General features: G+C 43.2%; 1 protein-coding gene across 1 annotated transcript in view; it reads right to left on the bottom strand.

Moving 5' to 3' along the window:
• Gga (ADP-ribosylation factor-binding protein Gga) overlaps nt 1-20,812 on the bottom strand; it is a 67,488-nt gene that overhangs the window by 30,328 nt on the left and 16,348 nt on the right. Inside the window, exons 4-6 of the mRNA XM_080274387.1 lie at nt 8,167-8,376; nt 1,023-1,200; nt 521-766 (exon numbers count right to left, since the gene is read on the bottom strand). Coding sequence (XP_080130513.1) covers nt 521-766; nt 1,023-1,200; nt 8,167-8,376 — 634 coding nt within the window. The remainder of the gene's footprint in view (nt 1-520; nt 767-1,022; nt 1,201-8,166; nt 8,377-20,812) is intronic.

The following is a 20,812-nucleotide window of genomic DNA, read 5'->3' on the forward strand; positions in this document are numbered from 1 at the left end:
AGCACAGCCTGAGCTGTGGCTCACAGTCCACAGGTTAATTCACTTCCCTAACTGTTACAGTTTCTAAGATATGAAGCTAGGAGTAAGGCTACTTTGTGGAATCTTTCTGTACTGAAGTGACACGTGAGCTGATTTTAGGCCAGAGTCCAGGGGTTAGGGTGCTCCAATCGGATTGAGCTGGTGCAGGTTTATATCCAAGGAGTGTTAGGGGTTTACTGCTCACATAATGCCACTCAGGGATGAGTGAGGTTGGTCACTCTCATCTTCAATGTCAGGACCAACTTGCCTAGCCCCAGGCTCCTACACTCCTCATGGGGCAACACTGTATTACATGATGATTAAATTTCTGTAGCACCCTGTAAATATATGCCACTGTATTGAATGAGTTCATGGAAACTGCTTCCACCTTCTTCAATATGAGATGTTGTTCCAAATTGCCCCCCTCCCTACAAAAAAAAAGGGCATAATGAATAAAGGTCTTGAACAAAAAAAAGAGAAAAAGAAAAAAAAATCCACATACCTATATCTTGGAGGTCTTTACTCAGTGTAGTTATATCCTGACTACTGGGCACATCCTCAGGTGTGGAGAGGTCCAGCAAAATTTCACCATCCTTCTGCGCCCCACCTCCCCCTGTCTCCTTGCCTGGCACTGCATCATGGTGGTTTCTCAAATCTTTGTTCTGGCTCTCAGCCCTGGAGCCCTCAACAATGAGCTTATACCGTCCCATTACTCTAGAAAGCTCATCATTTGCCTTTAACATGTCACCTGAAATGGGAACAACAGCTGTCATTTTAAACGTTTTCTTCCAATCTGTACCAATTCCTCTCAATCAAAGTTTAGCCCACTCCCTATAGCATATAAGATAATCAATACTGTATATCCCCTTTTCAGTAGTGTATTATTAATGAAACTAAGTGTACATCTACTTATATCATTTATCAGGCCCTGAGGATTTTAAATTACTGTTATCATAATTAACATATCTGTAAAACAACACCTAACAACTTTTTCTGAGACTCACCAATTCCATCTTCCTTGTCATCCATCTCTGAGACAAGTCGATATAGATTTGCTCTGAGTGTGGCACAAGAGGAATGCAGCTCTAGCATCAGGTCCAGGTCAGCCTGTGACGCTGGGCTCTCCTGATGTCTGGTCAGCATCTCATCCAATACACGCACATTGTTTACAGCCGTTTCTACCTGTGTACCAAGCATCATGACTTGAATGATACCTGAAATAATCATACATACCAAATTTATGGAACAACTCTACCTTTCACTTACTTGACACTTGCATTGACATCCATTTGTCTCCTTTATGACTGCAAATTTAAATAATGCATATAGCAAGGGTGCTACAGAAAGTCTTGGAAAGTGTGACAGCCAGTACAAAGTACAGTACTCTGGAGTTCTGTTATGACCAACTCCTATCAGGGGGTTTCAAAGAGAAAGCAAGACATCAGAGATGATGATGATGAATGTTCTTATGGCCCCAGGCTTATTTGAACATAAACCCAGTAAACTGTAGGCTGAAGCTACCCTTCTCCAGCAGTTCACCATCCTCCTTTCAGGGGCTACAGAAGGAGGTAAGAATACTTTTCATCATTATCCTGACTTCTTTTCCTACCTAATGATAGGGTAAGGGGATGGGAGGGGCATTTATATAACCAGGTAATGAAGCCATCCAATTATACTGGTGGCATCACCAGTAGACCCTCAACTCACAACTGATCATTATACTATCATTTGCTAATATGAGAAAGGGGGGGTGTGAGCTGGGAGCAGGGCAGTGAAATGACGAGGGACAGGGCAACATGGAGGCGATTTGTTTGTGGCCACCCCTTACAAGATTAGGGCGTCTGGCAACAGATAGATAGACAGACAGATAGATTTTTTCACTTATATTACTGCCAGAGTTAGGGAAATAACAGAGGCATTTGTTGGAGAAGAACAGGGAGGTTTTAGGAAGGGAAAAGGTTATGTAGATCAGATATTCATTCTTACATCTTTAGTGCAAAAGTTTCTAGAGAAGGGAAAGAAATTGTAGGCGGCCTTCATGAATTTGGAGAAAGCATACGATAGGGCGGACAGACAAGGACTGTGGAAAGTATTAAGAACATATGGAGTTACTGGGATGTTGTTAAAGCCATGAAGAGTATGTATGAGGGTGCTAAGGCTGCAGCGCGTGTGGATAGTGAACTGAGTGAATTTTTCTATCGGAAGGTTGGATTGAAACAAGGATGTGTCATGTCTCCATGGTTGTTCAATCTGTATATGGAGGGGGTTATAAAAGAGATACAAGGTAAGGTAGTGGATGTTGGAGTGGCCCTAGTGAGAGAGGGCAGTGTTTGGAAACTCCCTGTACTGTTGTTTGCAGATGATACTGTGTTGTTAAGTGAAGACAAAGGGGAGCCGCAAGGCTTGGTGGATGAGTTTGGGAGAGTATGTAAGAAACGGAATCTAAAGGTGAATGTAAGGAAGAGTAAAGTTACAGTCTTCGAGAGAAGTGAAGTCAGTGAATGTACAGTAAGGGTGGACCAGGAGGAAATGGAAAATGTGAGTGCGTTTAAGTACTTGCGTAGTGTGATGAGTAAGGATGGAAGTTTGGAGGGTGAAGTGCTTGAAAGGGTACAACAGGGAAGAAAGGTTGCTAGTTCCTTGAAAGCAATGATAAGAAACAGGGAAGTGAGCATGGAAGTGAAAAAGCTACTACATGACAGTACTGTGATACCAACTCTAATGTATGGAAGTGAAGCCTGAACCTTGTTGGAGGGACAGAAGTCAAGAGTGAAAGCAGTGAAAATGAGTTATCTGAGTGGAGATTGTAGAGTCACATGGAAATTCAGACTAACAAATGAGGAAGTGAAGGAGCATTGTGGTGTGGATGTGGATGTGACAGGATGCGTTAGGATGAACACATTGAGGTGGTTTGGCCATGTGGAGAGGATGGACAGTGAGAGACTGACAAGAAGAGTGTATGTGGATGAGATGGAGGGATGGAGTGGAGAGGTGTATGAGAGAGGGGGGGGTTAGCTGGGAGCAAGGCAATGAAATGGCAGGGGACAGGGCGACATGGAGGTGATTTGTTTGTGGCCACCTCTTACGGGATTAAGACGTCTGGTAAAAGATAGATAACACTAGCCACATCATACCGCATCACTTAGTCATCGAGGTATAAGCGCTTGAGTGAACATGTGTTAAGTGCACTTGGCTAATTTTCTTCCATTCTTCTATCGTCTGAAATTGGTGACTTTTCAGGGTGGATTTCAACTTGGGGGGGGGGGGGGTCCTGCAGGGGCCAAATTCAGGGGGATGACAGTTGTCTCATGCTTCACCAAAAAGTATGGCGTGAGCAGGTGTATTGTCATGATGCAGAATCCAGGTTTAGGTTGTCTACGCGTCAAGCCTCTTCCTTCGCACTTCCTCCTTCAAACACTTCAGGATATCTACATAACACAATAAAACTCTCTGTTGACTGTCTGACCAAGTGGAACAAACTCATGATGAACAAAGCCCTTCCAATATAAAAAGATGACCAGCATCACCTTCACATTTGAGCAACTCTGACGTGCTTTTTTTGGTAGCGGTGACAATGTAACAACACACTGTGACGACTGTCTTTTCATTTCACCATTGTAGCCGTACACCCACATTTCATTAACTGTTATGACATTTTTCATAAAGATTTCATCAACATTCGAACATCAAACAGCTCCTGACTGATGCGACACAGTCTTTTTTTTTGCTCATCTGTCAGCAGATGAGGCACAAATTTTTTGGCAACATAATGCATCTTCAGTTTTTCAGTAAAAATTGTGTAGCACAAACTTTTACAAATGCCTACTTCTTTGGAAACTTCATGGACAGTCAGGCAACAATTTTCAAGGATCATCGTCTCCTGACAATACTTGGAATTGTCTTTGGTGGATGTTCTTCCCAATCTGAACCACTGGGACCACTTGTGACACAGTGTACAGATTAAATAATTATCCTCATATGCCTGTTGCAACACTGAAAGGTCTCTATAAGAAAATCCCAGTTTGCAACACAATTTCATGCAAATACACTGCACTTCATGACCCTTCACTGCTCAACTTGCAACAAAGCACCAAATGCACTAAACATGTTTACTCAAATGCATGTACCACAATGACTAAGCGATGTGGCATGATGCAGCTACTGTTAGACTAAAGCTCAAAGTCGCCATGAAACAGCACTCCCACCACAATCATTATAAACCATTTAGTTGAAGTGCTGTTTAAAAAATTTAGTTTCTTTTTGGACAGACCTCATATACATCATTTAATCCCTTCATGGCAGGCAAAAATGTTATGCAGTGTAACTCACAAGTGGGCATATTTTGAGGAAAATAAAGTATTTCAAAATATGTTAGGGTTTGTTATAAAAAGGGCAAGAAATGAACAGCATCATTGGCATCACTTGGCACATATTCACTACGATCATTATGTTTGTCCTCTGAGTAGCTATTCACAGTCAACATCACTCAAATTTGCTAACTCTTGATTTATTTCAGCTAATGTATCCAATATCTTTGGTGGGTTTCCTTTCATTGGGGTTGAGGCTCTGGACACCCTGGGATGCTTGGCACGGTCAGAGTGTCTACCAGCCGCAATGGGTGGTAGAGGAGAGCAGGCATGAGAGGATGAAGGCCACGGACTATTCATAACAACAGCGTGACTATGAATGAGGCCCCTCAAGGCGTGCTGGTCAGTCACGGAGGGCAGAAGTGTGGCTGGAAGCAACCCAATGTTGCCATACAGCTTACAGTTGTCATGCCATTATACAAAACAACACGGGACACACAATCTATCTATCTATCTATTGCCAGACGCCATAATCCCGTAAGGGATGGTCATTTGACTTTGAGTTATTTGTTTTACGGGGAGGGGCACTAACCCTCCACCAACCCACTTGTTGAGACGTAGGGAGCACATATGGTTTGGTTATATGGTTACCGCCCAGCGTTGTAAATGATTTCTTGGCTTACATGAAACCAGTTGGCTTGTCACTCGATGTAAAGCCACCTGTAAGGGAAAGAAAAGCAATAAGAAGCGACAGGAAAAATGGGAGAAATAGGAAGAGAGGAGGGCAGGCACAGAAAAAGAATGATAAAGACTAAGGAAGAGGTAGGCAGCACTACATCAAGTGAGTGGATGATGGTCGCCACCACCTACCACAAGGGACACACAAAAATGGAATATTACATGGGCCGCCCTGCCTTATATGCTCGTACTATTACATGAGTTGCTATGGGGGGGGAGGGGGTGAACTTATGGTGGTTGTATTATACAGTTACATAATCTGTGGACAATGTGCACTTCATTTTCTTTATGTGAGAGAGGTACAGTAAAACCTCGATATAATGGGCTTCAACAGACCGGAATTCGCTTTTATCGGAATCGAGGAGCTACCAGACTAAATTCCTACATATCGGAAAAAGTGCGATAAAGCCAGAAGCAGTCCGGACTGCCTGACCACTTCAGCTATGTTCACCTCGATAAAGTAAATAAAAGACATGTTTATCAGTGTTCAGTACAGTATTATTATATATGTTGTACCATTTGATTAATGTTGTGAAGTTATAACACAGTACAATACCGCAATGGTAGTCAAAACAGTTTAAAAACCATTTCCGCGATCCAGACCAATGTCTGATATATCAGATAAAGTCCGGGTTAGAAGGGGGAAGTCTGGATGTAGCTTATATTGGAATTTTGTATTTTTTGGAGTGGTAGGTGGTGGTGACCATCATCCACTCACTTGATGTAGTGCTGCCTACTTCTCCCTTAGCCTTTATCATTCTTTTTCTGTGCCTGCCCTCCTATCTTCCTATTTCTCCCATCTTTCCTCTCACTACTTTATGCTTTTCTTTCCGTTACAGGTGGCTTTACATTAAGTGACAAGCCAAATGGTTTCCTGTAAGCCAAGAAACCATTTACAACGCTGGGTGGTAACCATATAACCAAACCATACGTGCTCCCTACGTGTCAAGTGGGTTGGTGGAGGGCTAGTGCCCCTCCCTGTAAAACAAAAAACTCAGAGTCAAATGGCCACCTCGTATGGGATTATGGTGTCTGGCAGTATAGTAGTAGTAGTAGTAGTATTTTTTGGAATGGTTTGGGCCCCAATTAGTCTGTTATAGTGAGGTCTTACTGTAATACTGTACAATACTCAGTTAATAGCTTTGCCCTCAAAATGCAAATGATTTTCTTGCATGTGGCATTACAATAACTGTACATGCTCAATCTCCAAAACAAAAGAGAAACACAAAGATATTTTTATTAATTAAAAAGATATGAGGTCTGTTCAGAAAGCATCCAACCATAGGCTTTAAAAAAATAAATAGCTAACCCGTTGAGCTAGGACACTAATCCCCCTGAAAGTAGGCCCCTTCTGACTTGACACATGTAGCCCAGCATTGTTTCCACTGGCTCAAACATTTTTTCAAAGTCGGTTTTCTGTATCTCCTCCAGGTGCTTCGTGACATTAATCGTGATCTCAAATGATCGTTGCTCAAGACATATTGGAGTGTGAAAATCATGATCTAGATTTTCAGAAGACTGTTATCACTGGAGATGAGACCTTGGGTGTATGGGTACGACCCAAAAACCAAAGCACAGTCATCCCATTCGAAGCATGCAGGGTTGCCTCTTTCAAAAAAAGCACAACTGGTCTGCAGCAAGGTGATATCCACTCAAATGTTGACAGTTTTTTTTTACTAATGAGGTGTTGTGCATCATGAATATGCACCACAAGGTCAGAATGTCAACAAGCATTACTTCCTCGACATTTTCCGGCGTCTTTGCGACGCAGTTCGGCGGAAGAAACCAGACCTTTGGAAAGCAGCAAGTTGGAAGCTGCACTATGACAATGCCCCTGCCTATTCTTCTCAACTGATTCAGGAATTTCTGGCCAACCACAGCATCCTGCAGGTCTAGCAGGCTCCCTACTCACCAGACATGGCTTCCAGTGACTTTTGTTTATTCCCCAAGCTCAAAACTCTGCTGATGGGTTCTCTATTTAAGACAAGAGAAGAGATCATGATGAATGCAATGAAGCACCTGCAGAAGATACCAATAACCAACTCTGAAAAATGCTTCAGGCAGTGGAAAGAATCCTGGGCTATGTGTGTCAAGTCAGAATTGGCCTACTTTGAGGGGGATCAGTGTCCCAACTCAACAGATTAGTTATTTATTTTTTTTAGAGCCTAAGGTTGGATACTTGCTGAACAGATCTCTTATGGCATTTTGAGAGGTGCAAAACTTTAAGTGTGTTTTTCTCAGTTTACTATTTATGGTGCATAATTAGTTGATCCACTGATAAACTCATTTATACAGGTTATGTCACTGTTTATAATGCTATAAATAACAAAAGGGAAAATATTATAATGTACAGTGTGATGAACTGTCAAGGAAGAGGTGCTAGAAAACGTTCTGACACCAAGATAATATGACCTCAATAAGGTGTAGGAGACAACATAGATCATTATGGAAAAGTGATAGACAGCCTCCTGACACCAAGATAATACAACCACAAGTGACTATATGAGCATAATGGAGATTGAACAGTCTGTTCATTATTGTTCTCTGAGCTTATTTTTCTTCGCCATTGCTAAGCATGATACAAGGCTCTACTTGTGCATAACCCCTTGTTTTGGCTTAGTAAGCTATTTGGAAACTGTACAATACAGTAAGTACTCATTGTATGTCACCTTTATTTGACACAATATTTTGCTATCAAGTATACAGTACAAAAAATTCATAAAATTGGCAATCAAATCCACTGCTATATATTAAGATGACTTGCCAGTTTCTCCCAATTTGAAGTACCACTTGTATTTTTTAAATAGTTGATGTATTCCTCAAAAGTTGATATATTTTGGAATACAACACTAACTTTTGAACTTACTACTATGATACCTTCACATAGTGACACCAATGTAACCAGGTGGTAGAGCTGCTTGGTTATATACATGTCCCTCAACTCCCTCCCTATCTCCCAAAAGGAGGATAGTGGACTGCTGAGAAAAAGCAACTTCAGCATCTAGCCCACCTGGTTCACATCCAGATAAGCTTAGGGTTACAGAAACAATAACTGCATACCTGTACAATTCTTGTACCACAAACATCAGTACCAGAATCATACCTCAACTATCCTTCGGCTAGTGCGCTCCATCCTCCTCTCATCCTCCTTTACCATGGACTTGATGAGAGCATTAGCCTTATGTAAATCCTCTGGATTCTTGCTCTGTAGAAGCTTTTGTAGCAGGCGGGACTTTTCTTCGTCTTCAAACACAGCATTGGTCCGGATCCTAGGTTCAGGGGCTGTAGGAGCTCCCAAGTAGGGTGGGTCCTCCTGCACGTAACACACAAGGAATACGATAATATACTTAGCATCTAGAGTTGTTTGTATGAACTCACCTAAGCTTAACTCCTTCATACCAATGGCATATTTTTTATTCTTGCTAATACTAGGTAATTCTGTTCTGGTTAGGAAAGTCTTTCAAGCTTATAAGATACATGGTACATTTACCACTTCAGTACAATAAGTCTCCCCAAGGCTCAGTAACAATTATCTGGAGGCTGTATGAATAAAATAAGAAATAAACTGCATCAAAAGATACAGGTATACCCCAGTTTAATGATGCAACTGGTTAAGTAAAAACCCACAGTTAGGCAGGGTATCGTATCTTGGGGTAGATTTAACCCGAGGCATCCCATCGACATATAGGCACATCGCAACGTTTTGTCACAGTTAGTCCCATCGATGTACTGATACGTTGCACAATTGCAAGGTTCATAATTTGCACAATTTTCAATTTTCGCGCATGATTTTTGGTACGTATACGCGGGACACCTTCCTCTATTCCTCTACAAGATGCCAGGCCAATAAAGGAATTCAGGGCCAGAGTGATTCCCCAATCGATGACAATGTGGAGGACAAAGTTTACAGAGTATTAGAGGAAGAAACAGTCAGAAATGATGATCAGGTAATGTTGCCAAAAAAGGTAAGGTATGCTGATGAGTTAGTGAGTGAAACAATGCTTATAATGCCTATATTACTGTTTGAAAACCAATTTACTCTCATACTACATATAAATTCATACCAAATAAATAAATACCGTTTATGAGTGGTGTGGAATAGTTACCCTTCCAAAGAACTCGGTTTCTTTGGAGCAAGCCTGATAGAAAACCCAGTAAGGTATGGAGGTACTGCTACCTGTATCGAGTGTTTTAAACCTCAGGTGAGCGATTTCTCTATAAATTTTCAATGTTTCTCACCAAAAGCGGAGGTTTTAGCCAAAAAAAAAAAAAAAAAAAAAATCAAAAATAGCTCAGGATTGGGGGGTGTCGGACGTGCGAAACAGCTTCGGATGTGATGGGTTAATATATAAAGTACTGTATAGGGATGTGTTTTTGAGTCTTAAGAGCCCCTCCCAACCAAGTCCTAAACCCACTCAAATGAGTCCAAAAACAAGTTTAAAGCCAATCTAAATGGCCTAACAGCTGTACATGAAGATAACCTCAGCCTAACACCTATAAATACCTCATTAAAACCAAAAAATAAAATATGAAAATCATCAAATATAAGTCTGGAAAAAAATCAAGCTTAGTAAACTGTACCCCAAAATGGCAATGTTCACCCCACCTATGGCTAAAACACATTAATCTAAGTCTACAAACAGTTTATAAATCAACCAAAACACACAAAATTAGGCTAAAATATCATCAAAACTGGTAAAAAAAATCAAAACCCATTGTTAAACCAAGGTCTGGCCATCATTAGGTGGGGTATGGTGGTATTTCTATCCCCATCATTAGGCTGGGGTATCACATCAAGGGGTACCGTCTATCGAGGTATACCTGTATAAGAGGCTAACTTATGCATAAGACTGCTGACGAATTCGGGTGGTGACACAAATACAGCCTGGCAACTGTTCTGCCCAGTTATACAAGTCATTCGGCTCCCTCCCTATCCCCTAAAAGGTACATGATGGACTGTAGAAGAAAGGCAACTATAACCTACAGTCCTTCAAGTTCTGTTTCAGATGACCCTGGCTTTATAACTACTAATATTGTTACCAACAATACTGTATATATGTACAGCCAGCAAAAGTTCCGCAATACCAACTTCCCGAAGCACTGGTGTGAGATGGGTGAATGTGAGGAGGCAGCCAGAGCTCATATGTCTGGTAACTGTGGGTGTGAAGGATGGCCAGGCAGGAGATTGGGGGCAGATGAAGGTTTAGTGACAGATTGGGAATCACGTGTAGGTCTGCACTGTATGACTTGGATGGTGTGTTTGAGTTAATTTAGTATGGATAGATGACAATATGATGCTAGCATTTTATGAAAAAAATTACATTGAAGGTTATACAGTTTGTGTTGTCAGGAAAGTTACAGAAGTTTGCTGGGTTAGGACAGAGGTTTGAATGCTTTCATTCCCTCTCAACTTTAATACGAGACATTTCCCCAGGAGATATTCGTAACAATATAACATATATTTTGTGTTGACTCAAAAACAAAATCACTATATTCTCTCTCTCTCCCTCTCTATACAGTAGACCCCAGTTATCTGCGGAGGTTAGGTTCCAGAGACCCCCGCGGAAGGCAAACTCTGCGGATACTCATCATCACAAAATGCCATATTATTTCCACATAAGCTAAGCACATCCCTGAAAAAGTAAAAACATACCTTAAAATATTCTATCTATCTATCAATTGCCAGACGCCTCAATCCCGTTTGGGGTGGCCACAAACAAATCGCCTCCAAGTCGCCCTGTCCCCCGCCATTTCACTCCCCTGCTCCCAACTCACACACCCCTCTCTCATATACCTCTCCACCCCATCCCTCCATCTCATCCTTGGCCTCCCCCTCCCTCTTTCCCCCTCCACCTCACTCACATACACTCTCTTCGTCAGTCTTTCACCCTCCATCCTCTCCACATGGCCAAACCACCTCAGTGTGTTCCTCATAACGCTTCCTATCACATCCACATCAACACCACAACGCTCCTTCACATCCTCATTCGTCAGCCTGTCTCTCCATGTGACTCCACAGGCTCCTCTTAAATAACTCATTTCCACTGCTCTCACTCTTAACTTGTGTCCTTCCAACGTCCAAGCTTCACTTCCGTACGTTAGAGTTGGTATCACAATACTGTCATGTAGTAACTTTTTCACTTCCATGCTCACTTCCCTGTTTCTTATCACTGCTTTCAAAGAACAATAAAAATATTACAAATATTACAAATACATATTAACACTTACCAAAAGACTGTGTTCTCTTCATAACCTTCGTACAATGATGACGACTGCTGTATGACGATGACGATTGCTGTATAGATGACGATGATTGCTGTATGATGATGATGATGATTTTAGTGCAGTTCCTACAGTGCCAATGTGGTGAGGCGATGAGATGTGTGGCGGCACTGTAGGTAAGCTGTGAGTCTATTTTGACCCTTCTCACAGGACGCCAGATAACACCTTACGCCCTCTCTTTGGCTCAGAAGGACTGCTTTTATCCTTTACTTGTTTCTTGGGAGCCATTTTTCACTTACACAATGAAGTACAGTAGAGTTGTAAACACGAGAAGGGTGACGACGACATAAGTAACGAACTGATTGGTGTTAACAATAAGACTGGCGGAGTGGAGGGAATGCCCGTGGATGCGAGCATGCTAACTGTAGCAACAAAAGAAGTGCGGGTTGCATGCCAATTTCAAAATAAGTTACAGTGTATAGTACAGTATTAAAATAAGTTTGATCCACGGAAACTTAAATCCGTGGATGCAAATTCAACGATAAAAAGGGTCTACTGTACAGTAAATTCTCATGAATTTCTTCATTTATTTATCCTCGTAATCACACTGTAAACATCTGTCAACGTTATTCTGGTAATTATCTCGAACTCAGAGTCTAGGGTAGCGTGTAATAATAAAAAAAATAAAACAAAATCTGTATGAGCGATTAACAGGCTTATCGTTTTCCTTTAGGCAGAATGACATGGGAATTCCCAATTATAAGATCAGTCTCTGTAACTATCATTCCATTAAAACATTACAAAACGAAGGCAATGAAGCATACTTTTGACAGTAAACATGTATTGATATTGTGATGTGAGCAACTCTACAAACTCTCCCACTCCCAGCCACCCTCCTTCCCACTCACAGTTACAAGTGGAGTCTGGCTGCTGCTTCATGACTATTCGTCGACCACCATTGCTCCGAACAGTGGGTAATCCGGAACTTTCCCTGACTGTAAAGCATTCTGTATATAAAAATTATGAAGCCTAGTGGTTTAGTGGTTAATTAAGGCACTCCAGTCTGACTGAGCTGGTGCAGGTTTATATCCAAGGAGGGGTTGGGGCTTACTGCTTACATAATGCCACTCAGGGATGATTGAGGCTGGTCACTCTCATCGTAAATGCAGGGGACAACCTGCCTAGCCCCGGGCTCCTAGGCTCCTCATGGGGCAATACTGGATTAAATGATGAATGCATGATATATATATATATATCCACTATCCGACGTAATAGAGCCAAAGGCACGTCCGGAAAGTGGTCCTGTCCAGATAGTGGGCACCAGCCTCCTGGACTGGTACTTATAGACCCTAACCCAGCCTAACTTTGAAAGCCACCTAAATAACTCCCTACCAGACATGCATAGCACCTATTTAAACCTATTTAAGACCCTATTCACACCAATAATGGACATAAAGCATGAAATAAATGAAAAGGAACCAAAGAATGAGGAATTAGAAGTGACTGTACCTCAGCCAGGGTACTTACATCACGTTTGTGGCTGCCTTTCTAAGGTTTTGGAAGTGGTGAAAATGCTCTTGAAGCACGTACAGTAATCCAGTGTTGTGCTACACTTAAATTCTTTGCACTGTGAGTTATAACTGTTTAACACTGCACATTGTTCTTAACTGCACCACTGCAGTTCTAACAGCCAGATAAACTGCCAATTTGCACTCCACAGTTGATCCTTTGCACTCTAAGTTCAAATTTCTTAACACTGCACAACACTGTAAATTCCCATGTGGCCTAGAGGCGAGGTATTGCAGTATATTCACTGTTTCTTCACAAAAAACGAGCACGTGTGGCTTCCAGCGTCTATTCACAATCAAAGTTAAAGAGTAACTGTTGATGTCGAAGAAACAGAGTTGCCAGATCGCAACGGCCACATTACCAATCTCCTCAACTTTCTTTACCAAATCTAACTTTTCATTACCAAATTTGTAAAGGTAGCATATATTCTTCACTTATTATATATACAAGTGGAAATACATGTAATCACTCTCCTTATAATTAACACCATGTTGATTATTTTCACGCTATGTAGGGTAGCAGATTAATCAGAGAGAGGAAACAATCCACCATCTCCATCCTGTGTTTCCTCACACATGTGAAAAATCCAATGGTAATGCATTATTCTGATTCATTACAAAATGAATTTTTCATTACCAAATTGGCCCACATTTGGTAATGAAAAATAACAAACGGCAACCCTGACAGGGAAGGGGGGAGGGGGGAGGAAGGAAGGAGTGAAGGGGCCATGGTGTAAGCAGCTGTTTGGCACTGCGCGGCAATTTCAAATTACGGGTGGGAAAAAATTAGGATTTTTGGGGGATTTTTTTCCTTTTTTGGCCATTTTCGGTTCCGATGATCCAGGCCCACAATGTCCGTTAAGTGGGGATGTCCGGAAAGTGGGCGTCCGGAAAGTAGAGGGATAATTGTATATATATATATATATATATATATATATATATATATATATATATATATATATATGTATAGTAATCCCTCTATAATAGAGCCAAACGGATGTCCGGAAAGTGGTCCCATCCGGACAGTGGGCCCCAGCCTCCTGGACTTGTACTTATGGACCCTAACCCAGCCTAACTTAGAAAGCCACCTAAATAACTCCCTATCGGACATGCATAGCACCTATTTAAACCTATTTAAGACCCTATTCACACCAATAATGGACATAACGCATGAAATAAATGAAAAGGAACCAAAGAATGAGGAATCAGAAGTGACTGTACCTCAGCCTGGGTACTTACAGCACGTCTGTGGACACCTTCTCTAAGGCTTTGACAGTGATGAAAGTGCTCTTGAAGCACGTACAGTAATCCAGTGTTGTGCTGCACTTACAGTAATTCTTTGCACTGTGAGTTATAATTGTTTAACACTGCACATTTTGTTAATTGCACCACGCCAGTGTCAACGGCCAGTTTGCGCTCCACAGTTAATCCTTTGCACTCGTTTCGTTTTCGTTTCGTTTTTAAAGGCTCCAACATGCTTGCATGTGTCGGCCTTGGTCACCTAATGGCGGCTCTCCACGCTGCATGATCCATTGCAGCCTCCCTGTTCAGTCCCTTAACCCTGAGGTCACACTTAATGACCTCGTCCCATGTCTTTCTCAGTCTACCCCTCATAACCCCACCCCCGGTATTAACACTTCTCACCTTCCTCACCCAATTATCATCCCCCATCCTCTCCACATGCCCAGACCATCTCAATCTACCTCTCCACATCACAACACCAATACACTCCAGTCCCATCCTACCTCTCAACTCTTCCATCATAAACCCAGCCCCTCCAGGCCTTGTACGCAGGGACACACTGCACATCCACCTAATCATTGTCATTTCTGTACGTCTGAGCCGGCGAATATCTTCCTCCTTCACTGCCAAGGTCTCACTACCATACACCATTACACTCCTAACACATGCTACATACAAAGACCCCTTAGCACATAGGGAGAGTCCTCTCAATGTCAGGAGAGGCAAGAGCTCCCTGAACTTCTTCCAACCACTTCTCACCCTAGCCACAGAGCTAGCTCTAGCACCACCTCCAGCACACAACATGTCTCCCAAATAACAAAACTCTTCCACACACTCAAGAGATTCACCAGCAAGTTCAATCCTTTCACGTCTGACAATCTCCACCTGCTCACCCTGACATGCCGTACACATAAAATCAGCATGATCTCGCAGTCTACCTCTGATACCACTACATCTCTTATGCACCCTTTTATCACACACACCGCACACACTTAACATTGCACAACACTATAAATTCCCATGTGGTTTAGTGGCAAGGTATTGCAGTTTATTCACTGTTTACTCACAAATATGAGCACATGCGGCATCCACTGCGATAACCATCTATTCATGATCGCAGTTAGGCAGTAACTGTTGGTATGGGGGAAGCAGGGTTGCCAGATCGCAACTCGGCCACATTACCAAACTCCTCAATTTTCATTACCAAATTAAACTTTTCATTACCAAATTCGTAATGCTAGCATTTATTCTTCACTAATTATATATACAAGTGGAAATACATGTAATCGCTCTCCTTATAATTAACAGCATGTTGATTATTTTCACGCTATGTAGGTTAGCAGATTAATCAGAGAGAGCAAACAATCCACCATCTCCATGCTGTGTATCCTCATACATGTGAAAAATCCGTTTGGTAATGCATTATTCTGATTCATTACCAAACGAATTTTTCATAACCGAATTGGCCCACATTTGGTAATGAAAAATACCAAATGGCAACCCTGACAGGGGAGGGGGGAGGGGGAAGGAAGGAAGGGGTGAAGGGGCCATGGTGTAAACAGCTCTTTGGCGCCGCACGGCAATTTCAAATTACAGGTGGGAAAAAATTCGGATTTTGGGGGGATTTTTTTTTGGGTTCCGAAGGCCTGGGCCTACAATGTCCGGTAAGTGAGGTGTCTGGAAAGTAGGCCTCCAGATAGTACAGGGATTACTGTGTATATACAGTACATATATATATATATATATATATATATATATATATATATATATATATATACAGTAATCACTCCAATATCCGGATCAATAGAGCCATCGGTAGGTTCGGATATTGGTTTTGTCCGGATATTGGGCCCCAGCTTATGGACTTGTACTTACGGACCCTAACACAGAGAAACACCTATACAACTCCCTCCGGACATGCATAGCACCTATTTAACACCCAAATCACACCAATAAGGCACATAAATGACTGAAATAAATGCAATAGACACATAAAATGTGGGTTTAGAAGTATGTTCATACATTAATAAACATTCTGGTACTTATGGACTCTAACCGAACCTAACCTAACCGAACTCTGAAAAACACATTCCTACTGCACATGCATGAGGTAAGTTTAGTATGGAAAGAAGTACAGTATGACACTTTCTGGTAAGTATAGTATGGGAAAAATACAATATGAAACATTCTGGTAAATATAGTATGGAAAATAGTACAACATGAAACATTTTGGCTACTTACAGCAAGTCCCTGGCCACCTCGATGAATAACCGCCTCCTCTCGGACTCTGACAGTAAGAACGATTTCCTGAAGCACTTGCACTACACTCTTCCTGAAGTCTTGCACTGAACTTAGTCACTAACACACAGAAGTCCGTTCTTTTCACAGTGTTCACTTTAGTCCAAATAATGTTCCATTAAATTTAAGTGTTGCACATTAACTTTTCCCAAGTTTTTTTAAGTTTCCAAAGCCAAAACAAAGAAGGTTAGTTACGTTAAATTTCTTTTCTACTTAGTCTTTTCTCCCAACTTGAAAACCTTAACACAACACACCGTTTTTTTCACTGCACAACACTCAAAATTCCCATGTGGTCTAGTGGAGAAGTTCTTGCTGTTTATTCACTGTCAGAGCCCGAGAGTATCACTGGCAGGCGTCCAAGGGGTGCATCGGTGGGTAGTGGTGATGGCGTACCGACTACAGAAGACTCTGAAGACAGCCGCAAACTCACGTCGAGCGGTGACTCCACTGTAGCTGATGTGCTGGGCTGTGGCTCGGAGCATGAGGGCCTGTCTTGGGGAGGCAACGGAGTGGAACCAGGGCTTGGCACAGCGGGGGTCACGGGCCTGAAAAACTGTCAATCGTTGACTGACGCAAGGACCGACGATTCTGGCGATTGATGATGCGCTGCCGGAAAGCACGCACTTCCTCCACGAGTCCCAAGGGCCCCATCTCCCTGTCGCAGTCCGGGTGTTCCAGGTAGTCTAGGACGAACTCTAGATGTTCCCGGAGTGCGCTCAGCTTGGGGATGGCTGGAGTAGTGTCCTGCTGGGCGGAGTCTGCATCATCATCGCCTTCCGGAATCTTCAAGTTCGGGACTGACACCAGCAACAAGACGCGATCTCGATATCAGACAACGTCTGATACCCAGGATCGCCCTCGTCGTCCGTCCAACCACTCACCTAACATCGTCCACATCAACATCGTCGCCGTGCGTACGTGGCCGTGCATGGAAGTCATCCACGTCAAACCCTAGGAAATCGCACTCCACATCTGTTCCGAGAAGCAGACGAGACCAACCATTTTCAAGGGTTTTCACAGTGACTTCCTTCCATGCACTAGCCCAGTTGTACAGTGAAGACTAGAAGATGTAGCGGCTAAGGTTTTCTAAAGTCTGCTTGCCTCGAGTGTCACTTCCTTCCCTGCGCTCGTCTCGTCCTCGAGAACCACCATCACCTCGTCCAGGAACTTCCGACGGTACAGGCGCTTTGTTGCCACGATCACTCCTTGGTCCATTGGTTGAATGAGAGCAGTCGTATTAGGTGGCAGAAACATGCACCTAATACGGCCATTCTCAGCAACCAAGTCCTTGTCGCACGGGTGGGCAGGTGCATTGTCGAGGAGAAGGAGAGCCTTTACCTGGTCGCGAGGAATTCCCAGTGTCTTCGTCTGGTAATGTATGACCTCCTTGACGAAGTGATGGTGAAACCAGTCTTTGAAAATCACAGCTGTGAACCATGCTTTCAAAGAATGGTACCATACGACAGGAAGGACATCCATCACCCCACGAAGGCACCGAGGCTGCTTTGCACGGCCAACAATAACGGGCTTAAGCCGGTGCATGCCGTTAGCATTGGCACAACACAAAGCAGATATCCGTTCCTTAGAAAGCTTGCGGCCAGGTACACGCTTCTCCGTCTCATCGGCGAGAGTGTTCGTTGGCACCGAGCGATAGAATAGGCCAGTTTCGTCAGCGTTATAGACTTGACCGAGAGTGAGGCCCTCCCTGTCGATCAAGCCTTTCACCTTGTGCCGAAACTCGTCCACTCCATCCTCGTTAGCGTCCAATGCTTCGCCATGTGCTTTACGGTTAGTAAGGCCATGTCGCAACTTGAACGCGAAGAGCCAACCCTCGGATGCCTTGAAGTCTAGGGCGTCGTGAAGCCTTGCAAACTTCTCAGCAGCAGCCTTCAGCTCCGTTCCACGTACCATCACACCAGCTGCACGTTGCTGTCGATACCAAATCAACGTGGAGCGGTCGATCTCTGCATACTTGGGAGTAAACATAACCTTCCTCTCCACGTTGCGTTTTCTTCTCGACGAGAAGTCAGCCGTGTACTGCATGAGCTTGTCTCGGGAACGCTTGATATCAAACAAAGTCGACCGGGCCAGGTTGAACTCGCGGAGAATGCGAGAGGAAGACCAACCCGCATCAACCTTCTCCAATATCTCCCGTTTCTTCTCCAGAGTCAACACCACTCTCTTCCTTTTCTCAGGAGGCGGGGCCATCATCACACACACTAAGAGTAGGGCAGAGAGCAGCAGGAGGCCTTGCAGCAAGTACGGCACCACCACAAAAGCGAGCACGTGGGCAGCCATTACGAAGAGCGCAGGTCCAGTCGCGGTGAGAGACAGGCGGGAAGTGGGGAGGATGTAGCGGCGCTCTATCGGACGTCGGAGGAATGACGAACCAAAACAATGCTCTCACGCGGCGCGCGCGGCAAGTTCAAATTACGGACGGCAAAAAATCGGTTTTTTTTCCAATTTTTTTGGATTTTCGGACCATTTTGGGAATGTTTGATCCCAGGACGATAAGGTTCGGTTAGTGGGGATGTTCGGTTATTGGGCGTCCGGATATTAGAGTGATTACTGTATACAGTATACAGTATATATTGCACAGTGCACCCCAACACAATGCGAACTCACACAGTGCGAATCACCTACAATGCGAGGTCAACCCAGAAAGAGCTGATTTTTACTGAATGCAAAATCCACGAATCACACTCCCAACATGCGAATTGGCTGTATGATTTCAAGGTAAAAATGGACTTCCCACCATTACTATGAGTGTCGGGGTGGACGATGCAAGTCGGTCACACGAAGGCATGTGGCTGGCAACGAGCCAGATTCAAAATGGCAAGCAGCTAGCCAGCTATCTGCATGCAGTCTACCAACTGTCCTGGGTAATCAGACACTTCTCTTCCATATTATCATAAGAACACATATTTTTTTTTTTTTTTGCTAGGAAGAAGGAACCAAAGGCCACGAGCCCACAAAATATTCCTTCCAAAAGAAAAACAAAATACAAGAGAGAGTATGTTGTACCTCGCATCCTGTGGTCCGTTTGGCATCATAGCAGTACCCCCCCGTTCATCAAGGTCTCAGCTGTCGACTCTGAAGGATTTATGGCACCTCCAGGAGACCTCAGCAGTGACAGTGACAGTGATAACAGGGCGCCCCACTCCGCAGGGCAAGAGTAGCCGCCCCGAACCTCAGATACCCACCCCCCTCCCTTCTTAACAAGCCCAGAAGTCACTTAAATAGAGGTACATGGTGTTCTGTTTGTTGTTTTATATGCTGGTCCAACCAGAAGTACTATTAGACAAAGTATTAGCAGCGCAGAGTACGCTGGAAGGGGACCCAAAGACCAAACCCTGAGTGGGCTGTCCACCACATATCATTTTTCCCATAAGTTCTTTGGTTCACACAATGCGAAATTGTTGAATGCGAGGGATTCTGCCATCCACAAACTCGTACTGGGTGAGGGTGCAGTGTATATATATATATATATATATATATATATATATACAGTAATACCTTGATATAAGATACCCCTAGATGCGATACCCCGGCTTCACGATGGGGGTAGAAATTGCACCATACCCTGCCTAATGATGCCCAACCCCAGTTTAACGATGGGTTTTGATTTTTCTTACCAATTTTGATGATATTTTAGACTAAAATTGTGTGTTTAGGATGATTTATAAACTGTTTTTAGACTTCAATTAATGTGTTTTAACCATATGTGGCGTGAACATTGTCATTTCGGGGTAGAGTTTACTAACCTTGATTTTTTCCAGACTTATATTTGACGATATTCAGATCCTATTTGTTGCTTTTAGAGTTATTTACAGGTGTTATGCTTAGGTTAGCTTTCTTGACAGCTATTAGGCCATTTACACTGCCTTTAAACCTGTTTTTTGGGCTCGTCTGGGTGAGTTTTGGACTTGGTTTGGGGGGAAACCCAAGGCTGGTAAAAGGTCCACTTTGAAATACATGTTAAAAGTACCCCGATATACGATACCCTGCCTAACGATGGGGTTTTACCTAACCAATTAGATTGTTAAACCGTGGTATGCCTGTATATATATAAAATGCATACTGCAGCACAAGCCAGCTGACATACCAATGCAAGCTCCTCGACTGCGGTTTGGTGCTGGATATGGTAAGCCAATATTTCCAGTTCTGTCGCCGACCACCAGATTGTCTGAACTGGAAAATGCAGACTGCCGATTCAGGATGCAGGAGCTTAAAATCGACCCAGGATTTCTGGCACTGAATGTTGAAGACTGGGTTTCCAACGATGCTTCCAGGCGGGAGCAGTAAATGCGCGTGCCATCAACATAGTCAATGACTGCACCGAGAGAGGCGTTAAGCTCACGTCTGACTATGTTTCAACAGCCAGGAGTAAGCCGCACCTGCAGTACGTGCTTCAAGTAG

The sequence above is a fragment of the Coenobita brevimanus genome, chromosome 6, assembly GCF_032717465.1.
Source record: "Coenobita brevimanus isolate Jiangsu-jjx chromosome 6, ASM3271746v2, whole genome shotgun sequence".
Lineage (NCBI taxonomy): Eukaryota > Metazoa > Arthropoda > Malacostraca > Decapoda > Coenobitidae > Coenobita > Coenobita brevimanus.